The sequence below is a fragment of the Pongo pygmaeus genome, chromosome 9 (genome assembly GCF_028885625.2).
Source record: "Pongo pygmaeus isolate AG05252 chromosome 9, NHGRI_mPonPyg2-v2.0_pri, whole genome shotgun sequence".
Taxonomy (NCBI): Eukaryota; Metazoa; Chordata; class Mammalia; order Primates; family Hominidae; genus Pongo; species Pongo pygmaeus.
The window spans coordinates 120,276,319-120,295,681 of NC_072382.2; the positions used below are offsets into that span (position 1 = coordinate 120,276,319).

The following is a 19,363-nucleotide window of genomic DNA, read 5'->3' on the forward strand; positions in this document are numbered from 1 at the left end:
AAAGATACAAATGCCTGTGTTCCAGGACTCCAGGAGCAGAGGCCGAGCAGCAGGATACAGCTAGTGTGGAGCAGTCCTCCCAGAAGGAGTGTGGGCAACCTGCAGGGTAAGCTGAAGAATTCGTCCTTTAAGACTAAGCTCTCAGTTTTGTCCACCTCATTTAAAAAATAGTTCTTCCAGGCCGGGCGCGGTGGCTCATGCCTGTAATCCTAGCACTTTGGGAGGCCGAGGCGGGCGGATCACGAGGTTAGATCGAGACCATCCTGGCTAACATGGTGAAACCCCGTCTCTACTAAAAATACAAAAAGAATTAGCCGGTTGTGGTGGCGGGCGCCTGTAGTCCCAGCTACTCAGGAGGCTGAGGCAGGAGAATGGCGTGAACCCAGGAGGCGGAGCTTGCAGTGAGCTGAGATGGCGCCACTGCGCTCCAGCCTGGGCGACAGAGCAAGACTCCGTCTCAAAAAAAAAGATAAAAAATAGTTCTTCCTGATTCACATTGATTTTTGTTTTCTTGCCATAGTTTTTAAAATGAGAATAATACAGGCTTGTAAACAAGTAAACAAAAAATATAACAGAAGAATTATTTAAATAATGGATAATAGTTTCCTATTTGTCCCCCTCATCCCCGCCCAATCTATTCCCTAGAGGTGGTCATTGCTAATAATTTGTTTTTATCTATGCAGACATTTCTCTGCATATAAAGATATAACGTGGTATATATATGAATATGTATACACTTTTTTACATAAAAGGAATAATACTGTACATACTGTTCTGTATTTGGTTTTTCACTTAATGTACATCTTTCTGTGCCAATATATATAGGTGTGCTTCACTTTTTAAATCGCTGCCCCCAATTCTATTGTGTGGATCTACAATAATTTAATGAGTCCTCTATTGATATACATTTGGATTGTTTCCAGAATTTATTTAGTTTAAAAAAGTGAAAATTGGGGCTGGACACAGTGGCTCATGCCTGTAATCCCAACACTTTGGGAGGCTGAGGCAGGAGGATTGCTTGAGCCCAGGAGTTTGAAACCAACCTTGGCAACATAAGGAAGACCCTGTCTCTACAAAAATTAAAAATTAGCCAGGCATGGTGGTGCACATCCACAGTCCAAGCTAAGGTGGGAGTATTGCTTGAGCCTGGGAGTTGGAGGATGCAGCAAGCTGTGATTGCCACTGCACTCCAGCCTGGACAACAAAGTGAAACCCTAGCTCAAAAAAAAAAAAAAAAAGTGAAAATTGATGGTGGTTTATAAGCTCATGCAGCTTATTTTTTATTTTTAGTTAAGCCAGCTAACTTATTTAAGTAACTTTAGAATTGCTTCTGACAAGTGTCCTTTCATTTTTTTCTAATACTAAGAGTATGAGAAGAATTTCAAGGGCACAATTTACAACTTTAAAAACAGAAACTTAATGTCAGTATTTGGTAAAGAATCTCACAAAAGAGTTTTATGTTATGTTCCATACAGTGGTGTGGTGGTTGTATTCATTCAGCAAGTTCTACAGAGAGCCCCCTGTGGTTCATTTCCTAGCAGTTATTTTGTATACCAGAGCTGTATAGAGAATTATGGATTTTTTCTTTGAATTGAAGAACTAGCTGATACTATATCTTACATTTGGTTTTTATTTAGGCAAGTGGCTGTTCTTCCGGAAGTTCAGGTGACCCAAAATCCAGCAAATGAACAAGAAAGTACAGGTATGTGGATGGGTAAAAGGTTAGAATCAGAGAATATCAATGCTAAAAGGACTATGAGAATCACCCACTTTACCTACTTATTTTCTACATTTAAAAAAAAAAATCTAAGCTCCAAAGAAGTTAAGTGATTTGGCCCACATTGGAGACTGAAACTTGGCACACCTGTCTCTCGGTGCAGTGTTCTTCCAGTACATATTCTGTGATCACCTGTCAGCTAAGGACTCAAGAAAATACCCATACTCTTCTGCTGTACTGGTTTTACCAGCACTGAGGCTTAAATAGCTAGTAATAACCTGACTTCACTTTTTAGTTGTTACTAAAGAAAACTAAGAACCATTTTTATTAGATAGTCAGATTTTGGTTACAATACCAGATACATCTCCATAGCATTTTCCATCAGTTCTGATGAAGTTGATTAGGAAACAAATGGTCACTTCAAGATTAGAGGGTTCTGGGTATAACTCTATTGAGGACAGTTGGTTATTGAAATACTATCAGATTGTCATACCAGAAATTCTACCACAGAGACAGCATAACTTCATGTAAAAAAAAATCTGGCTTTAGTCACCACTTTCTAGCAATGACCTAGGCAAGCTCTTTGAGTCTTGGGTTTGTTATCTATAAATGGGAATAATAAACCAACTGTGGAATGTTGTTAGGCTTAGAGATCATTTATTTAAAGTACTCTACATGTAGTCAGTGCTCAGTGAGCATTTGTTACTGCAACCACTATGGCCCCTATCTATTTTCTCCCTATTAGAACCTAAAACAGTGGAAGAAGAAGAAAGTAATTTCAGCTCCCCACTGATGCTTTGGCTTCAGCAAGAACAAAAGCGGAAGGAAAGCATTACTGAGAAAAAACCCAAGAAAGGACTTGTTTTTGAAATTTCCAGTGATGATGGCTTTCAGATCTGTGCAGAAAGTATTGAAGGTGAGTGGATTAAATCAGATTGACCCATCAGCAGAAGCCCTGTTTCAGCTAGAGCTTCATTTTCTGAGTATTAGCACCATTTAGGTGGCTGTTTTATGCTAGATGGTAGGGGGATACCTGGAGGCATCATGCATTTTCCTTGTCCTTGAGAAGTTTGTCTTATTGGAGAAATAGCCATATTTTACATGAAAAGTTAATGATACAGATTATGTTTTCAACATTGCACATACCTTAGCAGAGCCCCTGAGAACCCTGCTTCCCCCTCCAGCCTTGTTTTTTGCCATTCCCTCATGTGCCTTCTGTGCCCTTCTCTCTCCCTTGTGTGCCTTCACACTTGCTTTCTCCTCTGCCTGGAGTTCTCTCCCTGCCCTCAATCACCTGGTGAGCTCCAGCTCACCCTTCAAGATCCAGCTCAGACGGTCTTCCCTGACCTTCTGAGATAGCTAAGCCCTCCCTCTCCCTCCTTTTGAATCTTACATGTTCTTCTCTCATAGCTTAAATTTTGTTTTGTACGTGTTTGTTTACTTTTATCACTCACTCAACAGCAAGCTCTCCATAAGGGCTGGAATTTTATTTTCTTATTCATCTTTGTATTGCAAGCATCTAAGTGTTCATCCACCTTTGAAGGACTAGTAAATGTTCTCTAGGCTGTAAGTACTAGAAGAGTTCAAAGGAGAGAAAGGTCACCATGGGTGAGTTAGGGATATCAAAAACCCATGAAGATAAATAGAAGATTCTATTAAAGGAGAAAATGGAATTTGGGTTAGGCAAAGAAGAATGCAGGGCTCTCTAGGAAGAAGAAGGGAGGTAAGCAAAGTTAGAAAGGCAGGATTGCATTTGGTGGGTTTAGAGTAGTGTCAGGTGAGATGGCATTGAAATCCATGTGAGGTAGTAGTGAAAGAGAAAATTCGGAAGGTGGATAGGGCACAGGTTTTAGAGGGCTTACAGTGCCAAACCATGAGGACTTTGAAAACTTGAGGGAGTGAATAGAAGCAGAATTTCAGGAAACATAATGTGACAAGCTCTCTATATAAGACAGATTGAGCATGAACTGGCGATGCTCAAAGATGAGAGTTTACTAATGAGAATATTGCTAGAGTAGAGATTTCTGGTAATAAAGCCCACATTTGGTGGGAAAAGAAAGAAAAATGAATACACTTGGTTGAATATGGAGAGGGGAGAGGCAAAGATGACCCTAAAGATTCAGGCCTGAGTGACTAAAACAAAAGATAATGCATGGAGAACAAAGGACATATGTAAGGAGTACGGGGGTTCCACAGAAGACATTGATGTGGAGTGATGTAAGAAATCCATGTGGAAATGCCTAGCAGACAGGAAAAGATCACAGAATCTTGGGGTAGAGCTGGAAGGAACTGTAAGGATTTTCTAGTTCTGCCTCTTTAAGGAACAGAGAGGTTATGATCTTCCCACAGTCCTGGTTAAATCATTATTACTAGTGTTATTTTGATTAGAGGTATGGGGAACATAATAGTACCAAACATTCAGGTGTGAGACCCAGACTTCCATCAAGGGATGTGAATGCGTTGGGGATTCAGAGTTCATTTTGGAAGGTCTGACTTTCCTTAGCGCTTCTGTGTCCTCCAACAGAAAGAAGCCTTCCTGGGGAGTGTACCTTTTCGGCTCCTTTCACATGTAATGAACTGATTTAAACTCTAAGAAAAATAACAAAACACTGCTCTAGGAGGGCAAGTGTTCACACTGTAGGGATTCTAAGCAGTGCTTGTGCACATCATTGGTATTAAGAAGGGTTTACGTGCATATTTTCTGGCTTACGGTTTTCTTTATTTCCTTTCAGATGCCTGGAAGTCATTGACAGATAAAGTCCAGGAAGCTCGATCAAATGCCCGCCTAAAGCAGCTCTCATTTGCAGGTAATGGCTGGAGGTGTTATTCCACTCCTGTCTCAGAATACTATGGTAAATTGTTCACCTAAGGCAGAGTTGATTCTGTGAAAAAAAAATCAGTTAAAAATTTTTTTCACAGCTTTATTGAGATTTAATTCATATACCATACAGTTCACCCATCTAAAGCATACAATTCAGTGGTTTTTAATATATTCAGAGTTGTACAACCACCACTACTCTATAATTCCAGAACATTCTCATCATCCCTAAAAGAAACCCCCTATTCATTAGCAGTCATTCCTCAGCCCCTGGCAACCACCAATCTACTTTCTGTCTCTATGTATTTGATTATTCTGGACATTTCATATAAATGGAATCAGACAATATGTAGCCTTTTGTGACCGTCTTCTTTCACTCAACAGAATACTTTCCAGGTTCTTCCCTTCTGTTACATCTTCCCTTCCACATCAGTACTTCATTCCTTTTTATTGCCAAATATTCCATTGTGTAGATATACCATTTGTTGCTTATCCATTCATTAGTCAATGGACATTTGGGTTTTTTCTATTTTCTGCTACGAATAATGTTGCCACAAATATTCATGTTCAAGTTATTGTGTAGACATGTTTTTATTTTTTTTCAGTATATACCTCAGAGTGGAATGGCTGGGTCATATGGTAACTCTTTAATTTTTTGAAGTACTGCCAGGTTTTTTTTCCAAAGTGGCTATACTGTTTTACATTTCCACCTGCAGTGCACGAGTGTTCCCATTTCTCCACCTTTGCCAACACTTACCTGTTTTTTGTTTTTTTTTATGTTAGACATTGTAGTGTGACATGTTATCTTTTCTTAAAGTTGAAGTCATTTACCATTGGTATTAGACTTCATATTAAATTTAGGCAGCATACAAACTTATTAATACACTTGTTTTGAGCAAACACTAAATATTTTAATCAGTGGATGCCGTGGCTCACACCTGTAATCCCAACACTTTGGGTGGCCAAGGCAGAAGGATCATTTGAGGCCAGGAGTTCAAGACCAGCCTGGGCAACATAGAGAGAATACATCTTTACAAAAAATAAAAATATATATTAGCCGGCACCGTGGCATGCACACCTGTACTCCCAGCTACTCTGGAGGCTGAGGCAGGAGGATCACTTGAGTCTAGGAGTATGAGACTGTATTAAGCTATGATCTTAGCACTGCAGTCCAGCCTGGACGACAGATAAATACTCTGTCGCACAAAAAAAAAAAAAAAAAAAAAAAAAAAGAAGAAGGTTTTAATTAAGCTAAGGTAGAAACCTTCCATTGACTTTGTTTTATCCATATCTACCTCTCCTACCTCCTTTCAGATTGCTCCTGGAAAGGTGGGTGAATGGGTACTTACAGGAATTTTAACTTTTTTTTTTTTTTAGGAATTTAATTTTATCTGTGATGTTTTTCCTTTAAGAGGGAAGGGAAGGAAAATATTTGGATGCACATTAGAAAATACTAACATTTGTTCATTTTATGTGACAGGTACATGTGTGGCTAATATAACACCCTGTGTATTTTTTTATATTTAAAAATTTTCAGAACTTTTTTAATTAAAAAAAAGAGAAAAAGACCCAACAGGCAGTTTATCTCCCACAAAATACAAATGGCCCATAGCATGAAAGGGTACTCAATCTCAGCTGGACACAGTGGCTCACACCTGTAATCCCAGCATTTTGGGAGGATTGTTTGAGTCTAGGAGTTCAAGACCATCCTGGGCAATAGAGTGAGACCTCATCTCTATAAAAAAAAATTGTTTAAATTAGGCAGGCATGATGGCTCATGCCTGTGGTCCCAGATACTTGGGAAGCTGATGTGGGAGGAGCGCATTGAGCCTGGGAGGTCAAGCCTACAGTGAGCCAAGATTACGGCACTGCACTCCAGCCTGGGTGACAGAACAAGACCCTGTCTCAAAAAAAAAAAAAAGAAAAAAAAAATCTTGCTCATAATTTTTAAAATTCTACCCCAAAAATATGTCACATCCCTTACTTTTTCTCTGACATAGCCCTTGTTATTCTCTCACCTGCAATGTTAAAAAGCCCTATAACTGAGTCTCCTATCTCGCCTCCTTTTACCCTCAGAGTCTCCAGAGGTGCCTCAAAATCTTACTATTGCCTACTAGTTTCAGAGTACAATCTTCAACCCTTACGTATTTGTTATTAGTAAATATTTACTGACCACTCGTAAAATGCCTGGTATCATGTGAAACACAGGATACAGTTGCTGAGTAGCGACCCAGCCCTGCTCTTTGAGGTTTCCAGTCTATGGATCCTTACATGGCGAGGTCCTCTTCAGCCGGATTCATCTGTTCAGTCTCAGCTTTCCCCATTTCCCTCACTGCTCAAGATTCTTTGTTCTGCAGCCACACTACACTATTTACTGTTCCAGATCCATCCATGTGTCTTTTATTTTTTCTCCAAGACAGAGTCTTACTCTGTTACCCAGGCTGGAGTGCAGTGGCGCAATCTCGGCTCACTGCAACCTCCATCTCCCAGGTTCAGGTGATTCTCCTGCTTCAGCCTCCTGAGTAGCTGGGACTACAGGCGTGTGCTACCACACCCGGCTATTTTTTGTATTATTATTATTTTTTATTTTTATTTTTTATTTTTGAGACGGAGTTTCTTTCTTGTTGCCCAGGCTGGAGTGCAATGGCGCAATCTCGGTTCACCGCAACCTCCACCTCCCGAATTCAAGCGCTTCTCCTGCCTCAGCCTCCCGAGTAGCTGGGATTACAGGCATGTGCCACCATGCCTGGCTAATTTTGTATTTTTAGTAGAGTCAGGGTTTCTCCATGTTGGTAAGGCTGGTCTTGAACTCCTGACCTCAGGTAATCTGCCCGCCTCGGCCTCCCAAAGTGCTAGGATTACAGGCGTGAGCCACCACGCCCGGCCTAAATTTTGTATTTTTAGTAGAGACGGGGTTTCACCGTGCTGGCCAGGCTACTCTAGAACTCCTGAGCTTGTGATCTGCCCACCTCAGCCACCCAAAGTGCTGGGATCACAGGCATGAGCCACTGTGCCTGGCCCATCCATGTGTCTTAGTCTGTAGATGTGAATCAGAATCCCTGGGCTTGGAGCTGAGAAAGCTGAATTTTTAACATGTGCCCCCAAGCAATTCTTATTACTTACCCTACATGTGCTTTCACATCAGCATAACATGGTTGATGCAGTTCCCTCCACCAGGACCTACTTTCTCCATCTACTCTCTTCTGTCCAAATTCCCTGGTTTACACAACAAACTCCTATTAATCCTTTAAGACTTTGCTCAAGGTCACCTCTTTTCTTTAACCTTTTTTGATCATTCTTCCTGTGCCTACAGAAATCCCAACTCTTAACTGATTTAAAGAGTGAGATAATTTATCATCTTATATAACAGAAAGTCCAGAGGTAAGACAGACATCAGGATTGATTGGTACAGGAGCTTGCAATGTCATCAAATACCTAGATTCTTTTCTTCTTTCCACTTTACGATCTATAGTAAAACTTCATCTTCAAGCTGATAGCAAATGGCTGCAGCAGTTCCCACAATAACATTCAGTCATCACAGTGGTCAGAGGAACAGGAGATGCTCTTTCTTAGGAACAAATGGACATCTCACAGACCAGAATTTGGTACCATGTCCATTTCTTTTTCTGTCCTTTTTTTTTTTTTTTTTTTCTTTTTGAGACAGGGTCTCACTCTGTTGCCCAGGCTGGAGTGTAGTGGTGCAATCTTGGCTCACTGCAACCTCCGCCTCCCGGGTTCAAGCAATACTCCTGCCTCAGCCTCCCGAGTAGCTGGGACTACAGGTACACGCCACCACACCCGGCTAATTTTTGTATTTTAGTAGAGATGGGGTTTCACCATGTTGGCCAGGATGGTCTCAAACTTCTGACCTCAGGTAATCCACCCACCTTGGCCTCCCAAAGCACTGAGATTACAGGTGTAAGCCACTGCGCCCAGCCCCATGTCCATTTCTAAGCCAGTCTCTGGCAAAGGGACTGGGATTCCCAGGATTGTCTTAGATTAACCATCTGGGGTGGAAGGTTTAGCCTGGAGGTTAACCACAATGACCCTTGTGTTCCCCAATCCAAAACCTGTCCATTATTCTCCATTTCCAGTGCTGCCACCTTGTCCTTACCCTCATGCCCTTATATTCTAGTGGTATATATGTATATGTAAGTACCATGAAGAAGATAACATGGGGAAATGAAACAGAGAGTGACACAGAGGTGGGTAGTTGGTGGCAGGAAATCTGGAATCTCTTGATGAGGCAACATTTGAGCTTAGACTTGAGTGATGATGAGAAGAAGCCAATCATGCATATACATAAAGCGTAAGTCCTCGAGGCAAGCTAGAAGGCTGAGGAAGGAGAGTTTGAGCTTGTAGTGTGCCAAGATCATACCTGTGAATAGCCACGACACCAGCTGAGCAACACAGTGAAACTCTATCTCTTAAAAAAAAAATTGAATTAAATTAACTATGTTTTCTAAAGTCCTGACACAGAGGAAACAGCAGATGAAAAAGTCCTGAAGTGGGAATATCTTTGATGTGTTTATTGTCTGTCTCTTCCATGAAGTAAAAGCTCTATGAATACAGGTACCTTGCCTGTCTTGCTCACCTCTATGTTCCTAAGGTCCTGTCTCCCACAGTGGAAAGATGGAAAGAGTGCCTGGGATATTTTAGGTGTGCAGTAAATATTTATTGAATGAATAAATGAGTCTCCCACAAGCAGAACAGATTGTTCCTTCTTTAGAGTTCCCATAGTACTTTATATTATACCTTAATTTGGACACCTGCACATTGCATGGTTTGTATACGTCTCTGCCTTCTTCTGCTGTGAGCTCCTTAAGAACAGACGGGGACCCACACATAATGCATCTTTGTTTTCCCATTATCAACACAATATTAATCTCATTGTAATCTCTCTGGTGAATGAGAGTTGAACATTCAGCGTACATATTAAAAGGAACTTTCTGTGAAAATAAACTTGAGTATGTAGTATGTTTTTCAATGTCTTTTTTTTTTTAACCTAAGAATTCACAGCAATCTAGAACTTCCAGGAAAAAATTATTACGGAAAATTAGTGGTCTGTAGAAAAAAGAGTTTGCCAGCCGGGCGCCGTGGCTCACGCCTGTAATCTCAGCACTTTGGGAGGCTGAGGCGGGTGGATCACGAGGTCAGGAGATCGAGACCATCCTGGCTAACACAGTGAAACCCCGTCTCTACTAAAAATACAAAAAATTAGCCTGGCGTGGTGGCGGGCACCTGTAGTAGTCCCAGCTACTCGGGAGGCTGAGGCAGGAGAATGGTGTGAACCCGGGAAGCGGAGCTTGCAGTGAGCCAAGATTGCACCACTGTACTCCAGCCTGGGCGACAGGGTGAGACTCCGTCTCAAAAAAAAAAAAAGAAAAGAAAAAAGAGTTTGCCATCGCCTTATATGGCTAAGTTCTTATCTTATAGAATTGTGTTACATACTTAAGCCAAATTCTTAAGGGACCAACAGTTGTGATCATAAGAATGTCACTTATCTGGGGCCAGTGCAGTGGCTCACACCTGTAATCCTACCTAGCAAGTTGGGAGGCCAAGGCAGGAGGATCACTTGAGGCCAGGAGTTCAAGATCAGCCTGGGCAACACAGTAAGACCCTGTCTCCACAAGAAATTTAAAAATTAGCCAAACACAGTGGCATATGCCTGTAGTCCCAGCTACCTGGGAGGCTGAGGCGGGAGCGGCTTGAGCCCAGAAATTCAAGGTTACAGTGAGCTATGATCATGCTATACTGCACTCCAGCCTGGGCAACAAAGTGAAACCTGTCTTTTAGAAAAAGAATATTGCTTATCTAGAGACAACGTTCTTTTTGTTTGTTTGTTTGTTTTTGAGATGAGGTCTCACTCTGTTGCCCAAGCTGGAGTGCAGTGGCATGATCATCTGCTTTTTCATCTGCTGTTTCCTCTGCACCAGGACATTACACCAAGGTTACATCTCTAAATAACGCAAACTGTATGTCTGTTGGAATTGCATATGTGCAATTGCAGTTCTAATACAATTACACTTATGAAATGGATACCTGATCCACAATAGACACCATTACTGTTTCTATATCTATTAATAATACCAAAAGCAATATTTGTAAATGAAATAATATTGTTTACTTAATAAAAATATAAAGAACATTAACTATTTGCTAGTGTCAAAAAGAAGTGTGGCAGTTGTAACTGTGCCCTGTCCCTTTAATGGAAAAAGCCAAATAATTTTAAAATAAAAGCCTTTCACCATCGATGCTAGCAGACTTATATAAATGTTGTTTTCATAAAATAAAAATAAATAAAAAATGCTCATTAACAGCATGAGACAGTGAGTAGAACAAAGCAGCTACTGAGTGTATTACTCCACACATTCATCATAACACAAGAGAGTTCTGTGTTAGAGGTGTATTAACATTGCTTTTAAACTTTAGTGAGGCTGGGTGGGTGCTGTGGCTCACACCTGTAATCCCAGCACTTTGGGAAGCTGAGGCAGGTGGATCACCTGAGGTCAGGAGTTTAAGACCAGCCTGGGCAATATGGTGAAACCCTGTCTCTACTAAAAATACAAAAAAATTAGCTAGGCATGGCGGCGTGCCCCTGTAGTCCCAGCTACTTGGGAGGCTGAGGCAGGAGAACTGCTTGAACCCAGGAGGTGGAGTTGTAACGAGCTGAGATCGGACCACTGCACTCCAGCCTGGGTGACGGAGTTAGAGTCTGTCTCAAAAGAAAAAAAAAAAGAGGCCGGGCGCGGTGGCTCACGCCTGTAATCCCAGCACTTTGGAAGGCCGAGGCGGGTGGATCACGAGGTCAGGAGATCGAGACCATCCTGGCTAACACGGTGAAACTCCGTCTCTATTAAAAATACAAAAAAATTAGCCAGGCATGGTGGCAGCGCCTGTAGTCCCAGCTACTCGGGAGGCTGAGGCAGGAGAATGGAGTGAACCCGGGAGGCGGAGCTTGCAGCGAGCTGAGATCATGCCACTGCACTCCAGCCTGGGTGACAGAGCGAGACTCCATCTCAAAAAAAAAAAAAAAAAAAGAAAAAGAAAATTAAACTTTAGTGAGGTATCTGGGGGAACATGAGCTTATAGAACCTAGGTAATCCGTTCCTAGATGGATTATATTTGTAGTTATGCAGTCCAGAGTTCATATCTTGTCAAATCATGTAGCCTTGGGAGTGTTACATCAGTTCTCTAAGCCTGTTTTCTCACCTGAAAATGAAGCTAGTAATTCCTGCCCTGTGTGGTCATTATGAGCATGAAATGAAATAACACATGTATATAGCATTAGCATATAGCATTTCTGTGTAGTACAGCAAAATAGTCCGTAGTTTGGTGGCATGCTTTTTTCACTTAGCCGTCTATCACAAACATTTTCCATATTGATAGATCTGTATCAGCATCATTTTAATGGCTATCTGATGCTAATTTCGAGCTAATATGTACTATAATTCACCCTGGAGCAGCCTCTGGCAGAGTGACTGTAGTATAGGCATTTCTGTAGGACCGTGCTGTTTCCTGTTGACTGCGCTCCTCACTGCCCTGGTGCTTCTGATTCTTCTAGGTGTTAACGGTTTGAGGATGCTGGGGATTCTCCATGATGCAGTTGTGTTCCTCATTGAGCAGCTGTCTGGTGCCAAGCACTGTCGAAATTACAAATTCCGTTTCCACAAGCCAGAGGAGGCCAATGAACCCCCCTTGAACCCTCACGGCTCAGCCAGGGCTGAAGTCCACCTCAGGCAAGTTCCCTTCTTTTCTGTCAGCAGTTTTGGGTCTCGATTTCCTTATCTCATGACACCGTCATCTTCCCACATACCCTTTGAGATTTCCAGTGTTAATGCCATTGTCCTTTACTGCTTTATTAAAGCATTTCTCTAAATATGTTTTAATCTTTTGGCTCCAGGAAGTCAGCATTTGACATGTTTAACTTCCTGGCTTCTAAACATCGTCAGCCTCCTGAATACAACCCCAATGATGAAGAAGAGGAGGAGGTACAGCTGAAATCAGCTCGGTAAGTCTTGAGTGGGGAGCAGTCATTAGAAACTGCTTTCCCTCTCCTCCAGCTGGTCAGGGCACTACGTAGGAATTTGTTTGCATCAGAATTTCCTGGATAAGATTTAAGAGGACTGAAATCCATTTGTGTTGAAGTAGCAGTAGGTGCCTGGTAAGGAGTGAGGAATATAAGGTACAGAGGAGAAATTCAAAGAACTGTAAGATGCCTATTTTCTTTAATGATAGTATACTTTGTCAGCTTTGGTTGTACCACCATAGTCGTCATGGTCAGAAAGTACTATATATACTAAAAATGGGACTCATTGGCCAGGCACGGTGGCTCATGCCTGTAATTCCAGCACTTTGGAAGTCCGAGGCGGACAGATCACGAGGTCAGGAGTTCGAGACCAGCCTGACCAACATAGTGAAACCCCGTCTCTACTAAAAATACAAAAATTAGCCCGGCGTGGTGGCGTGCGCCTGTAGTCCCACCTACTCAGCAGGCTGAGGCAAGAGAATCGCTTGAACCCAGGAGGCCGAGGTTGCAGTGAGCCGAGATCGCGCCACTGGACTCCAGCCTGGGCGACAGAGCAAAACTCCATCTCAAAAAAAAAAAAAAAAAGGGGGGCTCATTTTATAAGGCACTTATTCAGTTTGGCATTGAACAAAGAGTGTACTAATTGTCTCTAGGAACCTTCGATTCAAGACTCAAAACATTAGTTCCTGAAAAAAATTCGTTAATAGTATGTCTTATGTCTTATCTCTTAGGAGGGCAACTAGCATGGATCTGCCAATGCCCATGCGTTTCCGGCACTTAAAAAAGACTTCTAAGGAGGCAGTTGGTGTCTACAGGTATGGCTAAAATTCTAGAAAGAATTACAGAAAACGAATGCAGTTTTTCAAAATCAAAGTAGACCAAATGCTGGAGTGACCTTCCTCACTCAGTAAGTGAGGATTTTATGGACACTATTTATTGACCCTCGTATCCTGGGATCCTGCACCTCCTTGTGTTGAACAAGGAAGGACTTTAACATAATAAGCATTAAAACATTGCTGCTTCCAGCGGGTTGCAGAATGGAAATAACTTTCATCTTTGGCCATTTGTTAGATGGCTAAATCAAGTGGGTCCAAATTTTTATTTTCTCAAGTGTATGTCCCTCCTGGGGAAAACAGACCAGGAGAACTTATTCATGTATTCATGCACTTAACCTTACTTGCAAAATTTGTGTCTGACCTCTTTTCCGTCTTTGCCCTAGGTCTCCCATCCATGGCCGGGGTCTTTTCTGTAAGAGAAACATTGATGCAGGTGAGATGGTGATTGAGTATGCCGGCAACGTCATCCGCTCCATCCAGACTGACAAGCGGGAAAAGTATTATGACAGCAAGGCAAGTCTCCCACTTGCACTCACACAGTACTTTTGTTTTGCTATAGAAAGGGACCAGTATGATCCCTGGATCACAAAAGAAATAGTGTATGTTATCAATTCAAAGACCTTTCTTAAAAAAATAAACTCTGAAATTTGTGAGGGGCCCAGTAAAAATACAGAATCCACTCTGAGGATTAGTACAGAAAGTTGCTCTTAGAAGGTTTGTCTGAGTGGCTCCTAGTATCGGAAGCAAATAACTATACAAGTTTTAGGTTTCTCTTTCCTGCAGAGACATTAGAAACCTCTAGACTAGTGGCCTGTAATCTAGGAAATCCTCGTGGAAGCATCTTGAAAGATAGTACTGGGAGAAATCTGGAAATTTTACTAGAAGAAACTTTCTCAGCGGCTATAGGTAACATCAAGAGAAGATTGGGACGTGTTCTTAAACCTGAGTTTATAAGAAATGACAAGTTCTTCTCCTTTCTCCTGCATGTACAGGGCATTGGTTGCTATATGTTCCGAATTGATGACTCAGAGGTAGTGGATGCCACCATGCATGGAAATGCTGCGCGCTTCATCAATCACTCGTGTGAGCCTAACTGCTATTCTCGGGTCATCAATATTGATGGGCAGAAGCACATTGTCATCTTTGCCATGCGTAAGATCTACCGAGGAGAGGAACTAACTTACGACTATAAGTTCCCCATTGAGGATGCCAGCAACAAGCTGCCCTGCAACTGTGGCGCCAAGAAATGCCGGAAGTTCCTAAACTAAAGCTGCTCTTCTCCCCCAGTGTTGGAGTGCAAGGACGCGGGGCCATCCAAAGCAACGCTGAAGGCCTTTTCCAGCAGCTGGGAGCTCCCGGATTGCGTGGGCACAGCTGAGGGGCCTCTGTGATGGCTGAGCTCTCTTATGTCCTATACTCACATCAGACATGTGATCATAGTCCCGGAGACAGAGTTGAGGTCTCAAAGAAAAGATCCATGATCGGCTTTCTCCTGGGGCCCCTCGATTGTTTACTGTTAGAAAGTGGGAATGGGGTCCCTAGCAGACTTGCCTGGAAGGAGCCTATTATAGAGGGTTGGTTATGTTGGGAGATGGGGCCTGAATTTCTCCACAGAAATAAGTTGCCATCCTCAAGTTGGCCCTTTCCCAAGCACTATAAGTGAGTGGGTCAGGCAAAGCCCCAAATGGAGGGTTGGTTGGATTCCTGACAGTTTGCCAGCCAGGCCCCACCTACAGCGTGTGTCGAACAAACAGAGGTCTGGTGGTTTTCTCTACTATCCTCCCACTCGAAAGTTCACTGGTTGGGAGACAGGATTCCTAGCACCTCCGGTGTCAAAAGGCTGTCATGGGGTTGTGCCAATTAATTACCAAACATTGAGCCTGCAGGCTTTGAGTGGGAGTGTTGCCCCCAGGAGCCTTATCTCAGCCAATTACCTTTCTTGACAGTAGGAGCGGCTTCCCTCTCCCATTCCTTCTTCACTCCCTTTTCTTCCTTTCCCCTGTCTTCATCCCACTGCTTTCCCATGCTTCTTTCTGGGTTGTAGGGGAGACTGACTGCCTGCTCAAGGACACTCCCTGCTGGGCATAGGATGTGCCTGCAAAAAGTTCCCTGAGCCTGTAAGCACTCCAGGTGGGGAAGTGGACAGGAGCCATTGGTCATAACCAGACAGAATTTGGAAACATTTTCATAAAGCTCCACGGAGAGTTTTAAAGAAACATATGTAGCATGATTTTTTAGGAGAGGAAAAAGATTATTTAAATAGGATTTAAATCATGCAACAACGAGAGTATCACAGCCAGGATGACCCCTGGGTCCCATTCCTAAGACATGGTTACTTTATTTTCCCCTTGTTAAGACATAGGAAGACTTAATTTTTAAACGGTCAGTGTCCAGTTGAAGGCAGAACACTAATCAGATTTCAAGGCCCACAACTTGGGGACTAGACCACCTTATGTTGAGGGAACTCTGCCACCTGCGTGCAACCCACGGCTAAAGTAAATTCAATGACACTACTGCCCTGATTACTCCTTAGGATGTGGTCAAAACAGCATCAAATGTTTCTTCTCTTCCTTTCCCCAAGACAGTGTCCTGAACCTGTTAAATTAAGTCATTGGATTTTACTCTGTTCTGTTTACAGTTTACTATTTAAGGTTTTATAAATGTAAATATATTTTGTATATTTTTCTATGAGAAGCACTTCATAGGGAGAAGCACTTATGACAAGGCTATTTTTTAAACCGCGGTATTATCCTAATTTAAAAGAAGATCGGTTTTTAATAATTTTTTATTTTCATAGGATGAAGTTAGAGAAAATATTCAGCTGTACACACAAAGTCTGGTTTTTCCTGCTCAACTTCCCCCTGGAAGGTGTACTTTTTGTTGTTTAATGTGTAGCTTGTTTGTGCCCTGTTGATATAAATGTTTCCTGGGTTTGCTCTTCGACAATAAATGGAGAAGGAAGGTCACCCAACTCCATTGGGCCACTCCCCTCCTTCCCCTATTGAAGCTCCTCAAAAGGCTACAGTAGTATCTTGATACAACAGATTCTCTTCTTTCCCGCCTCTCTCCTTTCCGGCGCAACTTCCAGAGTGGTGGGAGATGGCAATCTTTACATTTCCCTCATCTTTCTTACTTCAGAGTTAGCAAACAACAAGTTGAATGGCAACTTGACATTTTTCCATCACCATCTGCCTCATAGGCCACTCTTTCCTTTCCTCTGCCCACCAAGTCCTCATATCTGCAGAGAACCCATTGATCACCTTGTGCCCTCTTTTGGGGCAGCCCGTTGAAACTGAAGCACAGTCTGACCACTCACGATAAAGCAGATTTTTCTCTGCCTCTGCCACAAGGTTTCAGAGTAGTGTAGTCCAAGTAGAGGGTGGGGCACCCTTTTCTCGCCGCAAGAAGCCCATTCCTATGGAAGTCTAGCAAAGCAATACGACTCAGCCCAGCACTCTCTGCCCCAGGACTCATGGCTCTGCTGTGCCTTCCATCCTGGGCTCCCTTCTCTCCCGTGACCTTAAGAACTTTGTCTGGTGGCTTTGCTGGAACATTGTCACTGTTTTCACTGTCATGCAGGGAGCCCAGCACTGTGGCCAGGATGGCAGAGACTTCCTTGTCATCATGGAGAAGTGCCAGCAGGGGACTGGGGAAAGCACTCTACCCAGACCTCACCTCCCTTCCTCCTTTTGCCCATGAACAAGATGCAGTGGCCCTAGGGGTTCCACTAGTGTCTGCTTTCCTTTATTATTGCACTGTGTGAGGTTTTTTTGTAAATCCTTGTATTCCTATTTTTTTTAAAGAAAAAAAAAAACTTAAGCTGCATTTGTTACTGAAATGATTAATGCACTGATGGGTCCTGAATTCACCTTGAGAAAGACCCAAAGGCCAGTCAGGGGGTGGGGGGAACTCAGCTAAATGGACCTAGTTACTGCCCTGCTAGGCCATGCTGTACTGTGAGCCCCCTCCTCACTCTCTACCAACCCTAAACCCTGAGGACAGGGGAGGAACCCACAGCTTCCTTCTCCTGCCAGCTGCAGATGGTTTGCCTTGCCTTTCCACCCCCTAATTGTCAACCACAAAAATGAGAAATTCCTCTTCTAGCTCAGCCTTGAGTCCATTGCCAAATTTTCAGCACACCTGCCAGCAACTTGGGGGGATAAGCGAAGGTTTCCCTACAAGAGGGAAAGAAGGCAAAAACGGCACAGCTATCTCCAAACACATCTGAGTTCATTTCAAAAGTGACCAAGGGAATCTCCGCACAAAAGTGCAGATTGAGGAATTGTGGTGGGTCATTCCCAAGAATCCCCCAAGGGGCATCCCAAATCCCTAAGGAGTAACAGCTGCAAACCTGGTCAGTTCTCAGTGAGAGCCAGCTCACTTATAGCTTTGCTGCTAGAACCTGTTGTGGCTGCATTTCCTGGTGGCCAGTGACAACTGTGTAACCAGAATAGCTGCATGGCGCTGACCCTTTGGCCGGAACTTGGTCTCTTGGCTCCCTCCTTGGCCACCCACCACCTCTCGCACAGCCCCTCTGTTTTTACACCAATAACAAGAATTAAGGGGGAAGCCCTGGCAGCTATACGTTTTCAACCAGACTCCTTTGCCGGGACCCAGCCCGCCACCCTGCTCGCCTCCATCAAACCCCCGGCCAATGCAGTGAGCACCATGTAGCTCCCTTGATTTAAAAAAAAAAAAAAAAAGGAAAAAAAAATACAACACACACAAAAATAAAAAAAAATCTAATGAATGTATCTTTCTAAAGGACTGACGTTCAATCAAATATCTGAAAATACTAAAGGTCAAAACCTTGTCAGATGTTAACTTTTAAGTTCGGTTTGGGATTTTTTTTTTTTTTTTAATAGAAATCAAGTTGTTTTTGTTTTTAAGGAAAAGCGGGTCATTGCAAAGGGCTGGGTGTAATTTTATGTTTCATTTCCTTCATTTTAAAGCAATACAAGGTTATTGAGCAGATGGTTTTGTGCCGAATCATGAATACTAGTCAAGTCACACACTCTGGAAACTTGCAACTTTTTGTTTGTTTTGGTTTTCAAATAAATATAAATATGATATATATAGGAACTAATATAGTAATGCACCATGTAACAAAGCCTAGTTCAGTCCATGGCTTTTAATTCTCTTAACACTATAGATAAGGATCGTGTTACAGTTGCTAGTAGCGGCAGGAAGATGTCAGGCTCGCTTTCCTCTGATTCCCGAAATGGGGGGATCCTCTAACCACAAAGGGATGGTAGAACAGTCCATTCCTCGGATCAGAGAAAAATGCAGACATGGTGTCACCTGGATTTTTTTCTGCCCATGAATGTTGCCAGTCAGTACCTGTCCTCCTTGTTTCTCTATTTTTGGTTATGAATGTTGGGGTTACCACCTGCATTTAGGGGAAAATTGTGTTCTGTGCTTTCCTGGTATCTTGTTCCGAGGTACTCTAGTTCTGTCTTTCAACCAAGAAAATAGAATTGTGGTGTTTCTTTTATTGAACTTTTAACAGTCTCTTTAGTAAATACAGGTAGTTGAATAATTGTTTCAAGAGCTCAACAGATGACAAGCTTCTTTTCTAGAAATAAGACATTTTTTGACAACTTTATCATGTATAACAGATCTGTTTTTTTTTCCTTGTGTTCTTCCAAGCTTCTGGTTAGAGAAAAAGAGAAAAAAAAAAAAAAAGGAAAATGTGTCTAAAGTCCATCAGTGTTAACTCCCTGTGACAGGGATGAAGGAAAATACTTTAATAGTTCAAAAAATAATAATGCTGAAAGCTCTCTACGAAAGACTGAATGTAAAAGTAAAAAGTGTACATAGTTGTAAAAAAAAGGAGTTTTTAAACATGTTTATTTTCTATGCACTTTTTTTTATTTAAGTGATAGTTTAATTAATAAACATGTCAAGTTTATTGCTGCACATGGTTAAGCTTCCTTTTGGCTTTGGTTGGAGAGGGTGGAGAA

The 19,363-nt window shown here is 42.3% G+C and overlaps 1 protein-coding gene across 13 annotated transcripts in view; it reads left to right on the forward strand.

Moving 5' to 3' along the window:
- The window catches only part of KMT2A (lysine methyltransferase 2A), a 90,312-nt gene extending 70,993 nt beyond the window's left edge, over nucleotides 1–19,319 (forward strand). For 10 of the 13 annotated variants that reach the window (XM_054439464.2, XM_054439467.2, XM_054439466.2 and 7 more), the window contains 9 exons: nucleotides 26–106; nucleotides 1,638–1,702; nucleotides 2,463–2,633; nucleotides 4,450–4,524; nucleotides 12,100–12,278; nucleotides 12,443–12,546; nucleotides 13,296–13,379; nucleotides 13,784–13,913; nucleotides 14,393–19,319. In XM_054439464.2, coding sequence (XP_054295439.1) covers nucleotides 26–106; nucleotides 1,638–1,702; nucleotides 2,463–2,633; nucleotides 4,450–4,524; nucleotides 12,100–12,278; nucleotides 12,443–12,546; nucleotides 13,296–13,379; nucleotides 13,784–13,913; nucleotides 14,393–14,668 — 1,165 coding nt within the window. In that variant the 3' untranslated portion in view covers nucleotides 14,669–19,319. Of the gene's footprint in view, nucleotides 1–25; nucleotides 107–1,637; nucleotides 1,703–2,462; nucleotides 2,634–4,449; nucleotides 4,525–12,099; nucleotides 12,279–12,438; nucleotides 12,547–13,295; nucleotides 13,380–13,783; nucleotides 13,914–14,392 lie in introns of all 13 variants that reach the window. The other 3 variants (XM_063672140.1, XM_063672141.1, XM_063672142.1) reach the window with 1 other exon arrangement.
- Nucleotides 19,320–19,363: the final 44 nt, after the last annotated feature.